The sequence below is a fragment of the Echiichthys vipera genome, assembly GCF_963691815.1.
Source record: "Echiichthys vipera genome assembly, chromosome: 19".
Classification (NCBI taxonomy): domain Eukaryota; kingdom Metazoa; phylum Chordata; class Actinopteri; order Perciformes; family Trachinidae; genus Echiichthys; species Echiichthys vipera.
The window spans coordinates 23,735,789-23,749,473 of NC_139844.1; the positions used below are offsets into that span (position 1 = coordinate 23,735,789).

The 13,685-nt window shown below is 47.0% G+C and overlaps 2 protein-coding genes across 3 annotated transcripts; one reads left to right on the forward strand and one right to left on the reverse strand.

The window, feature by feature from the left end:
* Positions 1-2,411: 2,411 nt before the first annotated feature.
* gjb7 (gap junction protein beta 7) lies at positions 2,412-5,095 on the reverse strand. The gene is made up of 2 exons (XM_083933512.1): positions 4,992-5,095; positions 2,412-3,502 (listed from the first exon to the last, which is right to left on the reverse strand). The coding sequence occupies exon 2, from the start codon at positions 3,485-3,487 to the stop codon at positions 2,705-2,707; it is 783 nt and encodes a 260-aa protein (XP_083789638.1). The 5' UTR covers positions 3,488-3,502; positions 4,992-5,095; the 3' UTR covers positions 2,412-2,704.
* Positions 5,096-8,233: 3,138 nt separating this feature from the next.
* Positions 8,234-10,595, forward strand: smim8 (small integral membrane protein 8). Of its 2 annotated transcripts, XM_083933794.1 has the most exons (3): positions 8,234-8,463; positions 9,990-10,114; positions 10,266-10,595. In XM_083933794.1, the coding sequence occupies exons 1-3, from the start codon at positions 8,335-8,337 to the stop codon at positions 10,270-10,272; spliced, it is 261 nt and encodes an 86-aa protein (XP_083789920.1). In that variant the 5' UTR covers positions 8,234-8,334; the 3' UTR covers positions 10,273-10,595. The 2 variants fall into 2 exon arrangements, with proteins under 2 accessions (XP_083789920.1, XP_083789919.1); XM_083933793.1 differs by having other exon boundaries at positions 9,990-10,595.
* The last annotated feature ends 3,090 nt before the right edge of the window (positions 10,596-13,685 follow it).

The following is a 13,685-nucleotide window of genomic DNA, read 5'->3' on the forward strand; positions in this document are numbered from 1 at the left end:
AGAATACAATATACCAATATAACAGTTAAATAAATGATGATTAAATTAATGATTTATTAATACAACAGTTGAATAAATGATGATTTACTAATATAACAGTTAAATAAATGATGATTTACTCATGGGTAAACTAAAGTAAGTGGCTTCATTCTCACCTGAACATGAAGACTTTCACTGTTTCATGTTAAAAAGATTCATTTCCACCTGTTTAGACCCAACGTTTACTTCAAATCAGCACATTTGTAGTTAGATTATGTCCCGTTTTTTGTCCGTTATTTCAACAACTTTAACACATGTTTTGTTGGTCTTGATGTAAATATGTATTTATACATTAGTTTATTTAAAAGAGGACGGAGCAACTTCATAAAACACGTGATTACACCGTTTTCATCTGTCGTCCCCTGAACATGACGTGAAAAGGCAAAACAAATACAGTTAAACACACAATACATGTGCAAAATAACACAAAATACATGTGCAAAATAACACAAAATACATGTGCAAACACTTAGGATACAATTAAGAAAATATAAAACATCACAACAGAACGTTTCATCATCAGCAGGTTCATCTTTAGTGTCGATGAGACAGTCTCAGGTGTGTTTGTGACGGTCGTGGACGTTGTGATCAGTTTCCACCTCTCTGTCGTTGTCACGGTGATTTCTGAAGGTTAATAAAATAAAGAAGAGTCGAATCAAAGGGAATATTTGTTTCTTTTTTAGAAACTTCTCCCAGTTTTTTCTTTCTCTGGACGTTTTTGAGGAAACAACCAGTCGAGTTTGTTTTTATCGACCTTTCAGATGAAGAGGAAACTTGACTGAGAGACACATTTAGTTTAAGTTTGAGTGTTTATGTTTATTATTGTTATTATTGCACATAAGCTTTTAAACATGAATCATCAGAACAGTTTATATGTTATTAAAACAGTCTGCAGCTGCACAAACACACATGAACAGGCAAACTACTCTCTCCATGTGCACAGATAAATAAAATGATTAAATATATAAATATATATGTTTTCTTTTTGTTTTAGTGTCAAAAAGTTCATTCTTTTTATGAAGCCTCTTATTTCACATGACCCGGACAGGATGCTGAATATAAAATCTATATTTAATTTGGCCTTTACGGTTCAAATCCAGGATTTTAAAGCTGCTGCTGTGGTTCTGGCTCCAGTCGGGTTTGGACGGCGGGTTCCTGCAGAGTGACTTAGGGCCTGATCAGAACTCTGCACGCATCAGCTTTAATGAGTTTGACAGGTGACAGGTGACGTGACAGGTGACAGGTGACGGTTCGGGTCAGGCACGAAAACCACTCTGTGAGGATCCGATCAAAGGCCGAGGTTTGGTTCAGTCCATCCTCCTACAGAAGAGTCGACCCGACACCAACAGAACTCCAGCAGCTCCGGCTCCATTGCTCTGCTGCTGTGTGCTTCTTCACCCCAGTGTGGTCTCATCTCATCTTCATCAGCTCATCCAGGGTCGGGTCCCCAGTGTGGTCTCATCTCATCTTCATCCGCTCATCTGGGGTCGGGTCCCCAGTGTGGTCTCATCTCATCTTCATCCGCTCATCCAGGGTCGGGTCCCCAGTGTGGTCTCATCTCATCTTCATCCGCTCATCCAGGGTCGGGTCCCCAGTGTGGTCTCATCTCATCTTCATCCGCTCATCCAGGGTCGGGTCCCCAGTGTGGTCTCATCTCATCTTCATCCGCTCATCCAGGGTCGGGTCCCCAGTGTGGTCTCATCTCATCTTCATCCGCTCATCCGGGGTCGGGTCCCCAGTGTGGTCTCATCTCATCTTCATCCGCTCATCCGGGGTCGGGTCCCCAGTGTGGTCTCATCTCATCTTCATCCGCTCATCCAGGGTCGGGTCCCCAGTGTGGTCTCATCTCATCTTCATCAGCTCATCCGGGGTCGGGTCCCCAGTGTGGTCTCATCTCATCTTCATCCGCTCATCCAGGGTCGGGTCCCCAGTGTGGTCTCATCTCATCTTCATCCGCTCATCCAGGGTCGGGTCCCCAGTGTGGTCTCATCTCATCTTCATCCGCTCATCCAGGGTCGGGTCCCCAGTGTGGTCTCATCTCATCTTCATCCGCTCATCCGGGGTCGGGTCCCCAGTGTGGTCTCATCTCATCTTCATCCGCTCATCCAGGGTCGGGTCCCCAGTGTGGTCTCATCTCATCTTGATCCGCTCATCCAGGGTCGGGTCCCCAGTGTGGTCTCATCTCATCTTCATCAGCTCATCCAGGGTCGGGTCCCCAGTGTGGTCTCATCTCATCTTCATCAGCTCATCCAGGGTCGGGTCCCCAGTGTGGTCTCATCTCATCTTCATCCGCTCATCCGGGGTCGGGTCCCCAGTGTGGTCTCATCTCATCTTCATCCGCTCATCCGGGGTCGGGTCCCCAGTGTGGTCTCATCTCATCTTCATCCGCTCATCCGGGGTCGGGTCCCCAGTGTGGTCTCATCTCATCTTCATCCGCTCTTCCGGGGTCGGGTCCCCAGTGTGGGGGGAAATAGAAGTTACTTATATTTAAAAATTACAATTCATGTCTTCTCTAGTTTTGCACAGTCGTCCCACGGCCGGATCAGACCCTTCGACACCTTTGGTTTAGGCCCATTTTTTTCCGCACAGACTGTGAAATTTGACACTTTTGTTTGTCGGGTAAACAGGGATGAACATGAGCTCCGTCGGCCCCCGCCCTCCAGGACTAGACGGTCTGGTTTTCAGGGGCGGTGGGGGGGGCCGGCTGTGTGCTCCTGTCCTCTGTGTTTACTGTGGGATCAGACACGAACCTGTTGGCGATGGAAACAGGAGGCTGGCAGAGGCCGGCCCGCTCCTCCACAGGGACGTAGCGCTTGGTGAAACATTTCCACAACTGCTTCCAAACGATGTACATGAGCTCCACAACACTGAGAGCGGTGCACAGGATGGACGTGCAGCCCATGATGTAGAGGAAGATCTTCTTCTCTGTGGCCTTGGCCGTGTAACAGTCCACCGTGTTGGGGCAGGGGCTCTGGCTGCAGCGGAGCAGCATGGGCACCTCGAAGCCGTTGTACAGGAAGTAGAAGGCGAGCAGGGAGCCCACCTCGAAGGCTATCTTAAAGACCAGGCTCACGACGTACGTGCAGAAGAGACCCCCGTCAATGCTGCCTTTGTCCTTGTAGAGTTTGCGCTTGTGTTTGGCCTCCCGGTGCTCCCGGTACGCCACGTGCAGGGCCACCAGCAGGGACGGCGTGGACACCATGATGAGCTGCAGGGCCCAGAGGCGAACCTGCGAGATGGGGAAGAAGTGGTCGAAGCAAGCGTTCTCGCAGCCGGGCTGCTGCGTGTTGCACTCAAAGTCCTTCTGCTCGTCCTTCCACACCTGCTCGGCCGCCGCCACGTACACCAGGATCCTGAAGAGGAAGACCACGGACAGCCAGATGCGCCCGATCACAGTCGAGTACTTGTTCACCCCGCTGAGGACGTTCTCCAGAAAGCCCCAGTTCATCTTCCTCCGGAGCTCCTGTGAAGGAATGAACCGGAAGTTGGGATTTGTTAAACCAGTGTTTAGCGTCTTTTTACAAATCTACCACAAACATCCTGTGCTTCACTGTTGGAGCTCATGATAGAAACAAAGGCTGTTCTGGATCTGAGGGACATTTCCTGTCCCTTTGAGCAGACGCGTGTGTGAGAGAGTGATTCATTACTTCTGTCCTCTCTCGTATCTCAGCGTTAAACCCCGGCGAGCCGGGAGACCCGCTCCACGCTCGCTGTAGCCACGGCCACAACGCTCCCACCCCGCTCTTCTTCGTGGGTTTCTGAATCCTCTCGGCAGCAGCTTGCTAACATTTAAATGGTTTCAGTGGTTAAATCTGTGGTTAAATCACCACGTCAGTGTCTGTTTCTACTGTAAAAACAGAAAAGCGTCAGTTCAGCAGAGAAGCGTGAGTTTGTCTCTGTGAAGAGTTTCCTCTGCAGAAACTTCTGAGTGGAACGAGGAGAAGCTGATCAACATCACGCTGCTCCACTCCATAATTAACCCAACAGCCCTGTACCAGAGAAACCCCAGGCCTTAACCAGGTTTAATGATGCTGTGTAAACGGCCTGTTTAACATGGGGCTCAATGAGAAACTGCTCTGTTATGAAACCTGCCCCTAGTGGACACTCAGAGAACTGACGCTGACCGAGCTTCCTGATTGGACCAGACAGAAAGAAAGCTGTGGGCGGGGCTTCACACACACAAACACACACACACACACACACACACATACAGAGCCTCAGTAGAGCAAACAAATGAGCAAATATTCAAATAAGCAAGTTCGCCAGGTTGGATCTCTCATCTTGGTTGATGGTTGTCCTGCACACACACACTTTCAGGGGTGTGTGTTTGTGTGTGTGTGTGTGTGTGTGTGGGGGGGGGGGGGTGTCACAGAATTGATGGGTGGTAGATTGGTGAAATGGCCGGTGATGTTAAACTTCAGCCTGCTCCAAAGTTCCTGTAAATGACTCCAAGTGAAAACTAAAATGGCCGCCGGCGTCTGTGTGGTAGACGGGGATGTTTTGAGGACGAGGTGTTAGATTAAGATATTCTTCATCTTCTCAGAATCACCATAGGAATTTAAATTTGTCGTACAAAGACTTTGGGTATGGATGCATTCTTATGAGAGCCTGAGCACCACCTACTGAAGATAAAACCATCCTTTATAGTGTGTTTACACATGTTTATATGTTTATTATATAAAAGCATTCATTCTTTATCCTTAAACACACGGCTGCGGCTTCACCACTGCTGCACCTGCGTGTTTATGAAATAACCAAAGCACTTTCTATCGTGCTTACTTATAAAAACATGTTCGTGCAGCAGTGGAACAGTCACAGCGGATGTTCTGTCTAATTATGAACAATAAAAAACAACCATATATATAATTAACATATCAATAACAATGACTTTGACTGATGTAACAAACACAAATGCTCCGTATCATTCTACTGTGATAAAAGAGAGAACTGACCCTGACGGAGCTGCGTAGACTTCAGCCAAAGAGGAGAGAGAAGGCCGGGGACCCACCTGCGGAGCCGTGGGACGGTCCTCTGTGTGGCAGCAGGTGGTGTCTGTGTGTGTGTGTGTGTGTGTGTGTCCTCCTCCGCCTGCACACCTGCAGGGGACGGCTCAGTGCCACGCCTTATCCAACCACACACACCGCAGACAACACAGAACACTGAACACACACTCTCTCTGTTTGCTCTCCAACACACTGAGTTTGTGGTGAATTATGAGGAATTGAGTGAGCACGAACCCTCCTCCGGGTCACGTGATGAACCTGCAGGTGTGGAGGGTTAGTGTGTGTGCGTGTGTGTACTCAGACGTCACCATGGAGCCGTCTAATGCAAATAATATGGGCTGCCTGTCCTGGTGTGGCTCGGTGTGGGGGAGGAGGACACACACACACACACACACACACACACACATACAGTCACACACACATACAGTCACCTGGCCTGATCCCATTACGATGCTGATGAATTTTACATGGACCCTCAGGTGTGTGTCAGGTTGCCTCTTGTCCAATAGTAGCTCTGCCTTAAAGCTGAGGTCTACCATTAAGAATATTATTAATTATTATTAACATGGTTTATCTATCGATTATGTTCCTGTAGTCCGATCAACACAATATGAAGCGAAAAGAACCAAAAAAATCCATCCAGCCTATCAGATGCAGGCCTGCAGAGAAACTGACCAATGGGAGCCCTCCGTCACGTAAGGCTCTCATTGGCTCGTCCCCTCCTTGTCCCGCCCTCTCTCTGTAAACTCTGAGCAGCTAGTGGTTAGCTTAGCAACTCAGCTACAGGAGATTCTATCCTGATGTTCAGTCGTGAGGTAACACCCTTTCAAAATAAGACTTCCTGTCCGAGCCTCGTTGTTTGAACAGAGTTTTTAAAAACATCATAATTGACCTTTGACCTCTTTCTTCTGGATGAAAAGAGTCAAACTGAGCAAAGAGCTGATCCTGATCCTTCACATGTTCGGACCTTGGTTCTGTTTGGACCCGGAAGTCTTATTTTGAAAGGGTGTTAGGTCACTGAACAGACGGATTACCACAAAGAAGGAAAAGTCAGATACCAGCGAGCGGCCTCTGCTCGCCCCAACGGAGACGGTTGGAGAAAAGGTGAGTGGAGCGAGGAGACGAGGAATACGACGTCCACAGGAAGCGAAGAGGAGTCGACGTGGATGATCCGATTTTCATTTAATCAAAGGTTGAATCTGCAGAAGGAGCAGAACAGCTCCATCTAGTGTTTCAAGATCGTCGTCGCAACAACAACAAATCATTTCAGCCGTAACTGCTGTCAAAGGGGAGGAGGGGGAAACCGTACAGTTGTCCCCTGGAGGTGGGAGGGCCCCAAGCGCTGAACCATGTCCCAGGAGAGGTCCAACGGTTTGTTAATGCTCTCCATCCGGTTGTTAAGTCTGACGTAACACCCTTTCAAAATACGATTTCCGGATCCAAATGCTCCATTGAAACAAAACAGACAACGGTCGAACATGTGAACATCACCTCGATCACCTCTTTCATCAGTTAGACGTCTTTTTCATGGATAAGAAAGAGGTAAAATGACACTTACGTTGTCTTTTTAAAAACTCTGATCTTTTCAGACAACGGGGAACACAGCACTGCAGTGTTGCAGAAATACGAGGCTCTGTACAGCTTGGACCCGGAAATCATGTTTTGAAAGGGTGTTATGTCACGTCTAAACGGGCGGCAGTAGCTCAGTCCGTAGGTGACTTGGCTGGGAACCGTAGGGTCGCTGGTTCAAGTCCCTGTGTGGACCATATATGGAGCGTGGACTGGTGGCTGGAGAGATGCCAGTTCATCTCCTGGGCACTGCCGAGGTGCTGTTGAGCAAGGCACCGAACCCCCAACTGCTCGGGGCGCTGGTCACTGGCAGCCCCCTCGCTCTAACATCTCTCCTTACTTGCATGTATAGGCCCTGTTTGTGCATGTGTGTATTTCGGGCCTGTGTGTGTAACATGTATAATAATAAGAGTGAAAATTGAATTTCCCCGTGTGGGATAAAAATAAAGTAATTATTATTATTAAAACAGCCGGCTGGAGCGTCACCGTACCCAGGAACGGTACGCTAAAGACATTAGAAAGGCTGTCAAAACAGTTTGGCGCTTGAAGTTCAACACTAAACGTGTTTTCCTTCTGAGGTGAAGACAGAACTTTTTGTCTGTTAGTTTGTAAAGTTCATTATAAAACAACACTGGGGCATTTTTAAGTGCGTCATAGGGTTAGATGATTTATATTTTTGAAGTGAAGTTATGTGCGTCGTGCCTCATTAAAGCCTTTTAAATAACTGTGTGTTTATCTATGAAGAATAAATGTTCACTCAAGTTTAGGGATGATCCCAGTCTCAGTGACGCCGTTTTTCATTGGGTCATCGTTCTCTAATAATGGACCAACACCCACCAAAGGGAAGCACCAGGGAAGAGGCGCGGCGAGCCTGGCTTTGAACATCATCATCTGAATGTTTTGATGGAGTATTTATCCACAGCTGAAGCCTGTGTCCTGTAGTGCCATTATTACCCTCTACATGAATGTCTGTGTGTTAATCTGCACAGTGTCACTGATGTGTGGGAGGGGGATGTGCTGTTCCCGCTCCTCTCCACCGGGGGCGCTGTGACACACACACACACACACACATACACACACACACACACACACACACACAGACACACACACAGACAGACACACACACACACACACAGGTGGGAGGGTGAGGTGCAGTTCCCCTCCCTCTCCACCGGGGGCGCTGTGACACACACACACAAACACACACACACACACACCTACATACACATATACACACACACAGACAAACACACACACACAGGTGGGAGGATGAGGTGCAGTTCCCCTCCCTCTCCACCGGGGGCGCTGTGACACACACACACACACACACACACACACACACACACACACACACACACACACAGACAGACAGACAGACAGACACACACACACACACACACAGGTGGGAGGATGAGGTGCAGTTCCCCTCCCTCTCCACCGGGGGCGCTGTGACACACACACACACACACACACACACACACACACACACACACACACACACACACACACACACACAGGTGGGAGGGTGAGGTGCAGCTCCCCTCCCTCTCCACCGGGGGCGCTGTGACGCTTCAAAGCGCCTTTTCTTCTTCTTTATCTCCTCTTTGACTTTCAAACATGGCTGCGTTTGTGTTTACAAAGACACCGTAGTCCACCCTCTGCACTGCGCGTTCTTCAGCTATAACCTCATTTATCTCTCCAGCGACCGCAGCAGAGACCGGGCATGTCCGAGAAAGAGCCCGGGAAAGGGAAGGAGCCACCCGGGGAGAAGGGCTTCAGGACCCCGGGGTTCAGGAGCGCACAGACCACCACCATGTTCCGGGCTGTCAACCCTGAACTCTTCATTAAACCTGTAAGACACACACACACACACACACACACACACACACACACACACACACACACACACACACACACACACACACACACACACACACACACACACACAGACACACACACACACACACACACAGACAGACACAGACACACACAGACACAGACACACACACACCTACACACACACACACATACATACACATATACACACACACGTGCACACACTCTTACACACACACACACACATACATAAGTGTCCTCTAGGAGCATAAACCTGTGTTAAAGTGTCCTCTAGGAGCATAAACGTGTGCTAAAGTGTCCTCTAGGAGCATAAACGTGTGTTAAAGTGTCCTCTAGGAGCATAAACGTGTGTGAAAGTGTCCTCTAGGAGCTTAAACGTTTGCTAAAGTGTCCTCTAGGAGCATAAACCTGTGTTAAAGGGTCCTCTAGGAGCATAAACGTGTGCTAAAGTGTCCTCTAGGAGCATAAACGTGTGTGAAAGTGTCCTCTAGGAGCATAAACGTGTGTTAAAGTGTCCTCTAGGAGCCTAAACGTGTGTTAAAGTGTCCTCTAGGAGCATAAACGTGTGTTAAAGTGTCCTCTAGGAGCATAAACGTGTGTTAAAGTGTCCTCTAAGAGCATAAACGTGTGTTAAAGTGTCCTCTAGGAGCATAAACGTGTGCTAAAGTGTTCTCTAGGAGCATAAACGTGTGCTAAAGTGTCCTCTAGGAGCCTAAACGTGTGCTAAAGTGTCCTCTAGGAGCATAAACGTGTGCTAAAGTGTCCTCTAGGAGCATAAACGTGTGCTAAAGTGTTCTCTAGGAGCATAAACGTGTGCTAAAGTGTTCTCTAAGAGCATAATCGTGTGCTAAAGTGTTCTCTAGGAGCATAAACGTGTGCTAAAGTGTTCTCTAAGAGCATAATCATGTGTTAAAGTGTCCTCTAGGAGCATAAACGTGTGCTAAAGTGTTCTCTAAGAGCATAATCGTGTGTTAAAGTGTCCTCTAGGAGCATAAACGTGTGTTAAAGTGTCCTCTAGGAGCATAAACGTGTGCTAAAGTGTCCTCTAGAAGCATAAACGTGTGCTAAAGTGTCCTCTAGGAGCATAAACTTGTGCTAAAGTGTCCTCTAGGAGCATAAACGTGTGTTAAAGTGTCCTCTAGGAGCATAAACGTGTGCTAAAGTGTCCTCTAGGAGCATAAACGTGTGTTAAAGTGTCCTCTAGGAGCATAAACGTGTGCTAAAGTGTCCTCTAGAAGCATAAACGTGTGCTAAAGTGTCCTCTAGGAGCATAAACTTGTGCTAAAGTGTCCTCTAGGAGCATAAACGTGTGTTAAAGTGTCCTCTAGGAGCATAAACGTGTGTTAAAGTGTCCTCTAGGAGCATAAACGTGTGTTAAAGTGTCCTCTAGGAGCATAAACGTGTGTTAAAGTGTCCTCTAGGAGCATAAACCTGTGCTCAAGTTATAACAGTTCATCAGGCTGCTGCCGTGCAAACCTCCTCTCAAACCGTTGACTCTAACAAAGCGTGGTTGTGTTTCAGAATAAGCCGGTGATGGCGTTCGGCCTGGTGACCATCACCCTGTGTGTGGCGTACCTGGGGTACATGCACGCCACCAAGGAAAACGAGCAGACGCTGTACGAGGCCATCGACAGCGAGGGAGAGAGGTACATGAGGAGGAAGACTTCCAAATGGGACTGATGGCACATTTACTATGACTCTGTGTGTGTGTGTGTGTGTGTGTGCGCGCGCTCTAAGACATGAGAGGGTGAACTCAAACCTGTCATCTGCTCTCGTTCTTCCATTAAACTCCTCCAGCCTGTAAACATCCTCCTCACACAGTCACACTGTCCAGATTAAAGCAGACTGTGACCGTGACACATGTAACCATGTTCCCTTGAGCCCCGGGGACTTACGGCGCCCTCCCACTGGTGAAACGAACCGGACCTTAGCCGTGAAACGTGCTGGGGCACGGTACGGAGGCACAGTGGGAGTGTGCTGACTCTCTCCCTCCTGGGCTGAGCTCCATCTGCTCCACTGTGACACCAAGTGGACGCTAAACGACGAACAGACGCAGTGATTCAAAAGACTCCATGGCTTTGGTGTTTGTGTTTAAATGATAACGCCAATAAACGGATCATATCCTCATTATTATGTTTTCTGAGCTCTTTTTTTACTGCCCCGAGCTAACCACCGTTAGCCACGCCCGGCTGTTAGCATCTCTCCTGGATTTCTCTGTTAATAGTTCTTAAAAAAAACGGTCTCCATGGATTATTTGTCGACTGAATTTGCAGAAAAAAGGGTTGATTTTACACCGGATCACACTTTAAGGCCTGACAGCAGAACAAGAGGAGAACAGAACTGCTCTGCACTGAACCCAGGGGGGTCCGACTCCCCTCAGGCCAAAAGCATCCTGGTGAATATGTAAAACGTTAATTCAGAAACACACATCAGACTAAGTTTGGGCAGTTTTTCTCTTTTATTGGGACACAGTCGAGGTAGAAAACAGGAAACACAGATGGGAAACTAGAACAAACCATCAAACACACAACGTGATACAAAAACAGTGACATCTGAGTTAAAGGCAGACGCTCTGATTATGAACAGCAGATAAAGATTAAAGGTTGAATCTGTAGAATCTTCATTTAAGTTATATTTAAATAATAATTCACCCACGGGAACAGAATCAAAGTAAAAACTAGATTTAGTCTGAATGAATATTGTAAATGTTTGACTTCCTGTCCCGTTGTGTTTCCATGGCAGCAGCCAATAGTGTTGGGTGTTGCTGGTTGCCAGGGTTGCCTGTTGTTGGGTTCAAACAGACTCCGGTCGCCTGGAGCTACTGAGCCGGGTCTGACCAACCTGGCAACCCCACTGCTGGACTTCTTTTTTGTTGTTGAGACGACGATCTGGAGACTCTAGATGGAGCTGGTGCTCGTTCTACAGATCCAACCTTTATGTATGCCCTTCTAAAAACGGATATAAACATGTTCTGACAGTGTTCGCAGACGTCGAGTCCCAGAGAAACCTTCAGGTCTTGAACCGTGTCTCTGTCTCGCTTCATCAGGACAAACCTTGTTTATCAGGAGAGAAAAGAGAAAGGGTCTAAACCCCAGAATCCTGCTAATCCATAATCCCTGTCTCCGTTCTGTCCCCTCTCTAACCAATCACAGCTGGGCTCTGGGCTGTTTCCGCGGCTGTGCGTAGATCCACCTGGGCGCGGTCACCTGTCGTCTGAGGGCGGCCCGGCCTATAGGAGCCAGAGAAAGGAGGAGGTTTAGTGCATGAGGGGATTATCTGGGGGGAGCAGGTCCAGGAGCTCAGATAACCATATGGGGGAGAGTGGGGTAGGAGGGCTAATCCAATCTGGATTAGGCCAGGTGGATCCATGTACAGCTGCACGTACAGGCACCGGGACTGTAAAAAATAAAACTTTTACAGGTGCTCAAACTCTTTGAAAATGCTTAAAATTTAAAGGTTTCAGAAGTGTTTGAATTTGCATTTCTTTCACAAACAAATAGCTAAAGACTAGAAATGTAATTTAATTATCCTTCTGTTATTATGAGACACAGTTTTACCTGTTTATAGCGTAAAAACGTCTCTTTTAACACGATCAATAGCTGAAATAATCATTTCCACATGTATGTGTTCGTATTTGTAATATGTTTTTATTTAAGGTGCTGGAAAAGCTTTAAAATAAACCTTGAAAGTTCTTGAATATGACCTCAGAGAAGGTGCAGGAGCCCAAAGTTTGTTCATATTTTATTTAATCTGCTGCTAAACTGCACGCTGCGTATTGTTGTATATTTATAAACCTGCGTTTAACCACAATGTCTGTTGCACTCTGTCACATTTAGTTATTGCTTGATTTATTTGATGTTAGCTTTATTTTGATTTCTGTTTTTATGCTTATTGTTACTCTGATCCTTTCATCTTTGTGTTGAAACTGTTGCACGATCATTTCCCTCGGGATAAATAAATATTCTTCAATCTTGAATCTTGAATCCCTTAACGCATAGTTCAAAGACGCCAACACACGCCCTCTGTCGTCAGCTTTTTAGAACAATAATTCCTTTTTTGGTCCGACTTTACTTCTGAAAGTGAAGCAGATCTTCTTGTCGGGGTCGTGACACTTCAAAGAAACGGATCCACTGAACAACAGACTTCTCCTTTGCCAAGTCAGTCAATGGCATCATGTGACCTGGCAGCTGAATTACTACGGACATTGGCGTCAAAGCCCAGTGCACGTCGTGCTGTGGAGGGGTCACGGACTGGCCGTGGCTAAAACCCCCCAACCCCCCCCCCCCCCCCCCCACACACACACACACACACACACCACCACAGGCCTGACCAGGTCCATAAAGGCACTTCAGCTCCAACTCTGGGGTTTTATTTACTCTGCGAACACTTTGCATGGCAAGTATTAAGTATTTAATTTAAATAATCACATATATTTTTTATTGTGTTGCTGTTTAATCATCAGACAGTTTCTATGTGACCATGAGTCCAACAGTGGTGCATTAATGTACCCTGTTATGTCCCGTTCATCCTAAAACGCTCCCTTTTTCTCATCAGAGCCTGGAAAGCCAATCTCTCAGCTCGTCAGATGTCTTTGCATCACGCTGTGGGAACAAATAACATGATGGTGGCTTTCACTGCCTTTTGAAACAGTGCTCCGTTCCCATCCTGCCCACAGCAGCAGCAGCCGTATGCGGCCTACCACATTATTTTCTTGTAGGGTCAGGACGCAGCATCGTAGCCATAACTACACTGTTGATATGTAAAACGTGAAAACAAACAGTAACCACACCAACATGCACACAAATGCTACCCTTTCCCATCTTTGTATTGAAACTGTTGCACGATCATTTCCCTCGGGATAAAGAAATGAAGCTTCTTGAATCTTGAATCTTTCATCACAGATATTATAATTAACACAAAATAGACCTTACAAATAAGATACTCTCTTTGAAACTCACAAACAAAAATCCCTCGATGAGATTTTAGATTAATCCCTGTGATATATACTTTTAAATACCTGACATAAAAACCTGAGTAACTTCGATTAGGATCATTTTGTGGATGTTTAAGTGCTGGGCTCAGATTGATGATGAGGGTTAAAGTGTTCTCCTCCTCTGCAGCTTGTTGTTGGGTCATCGTGTGACTCAGCAGCTGTCTCTGGAGGTTTCATTTGATCCACTTCAACTTGTTGTTGTCAGCTGATTGAGTTCATGCAGA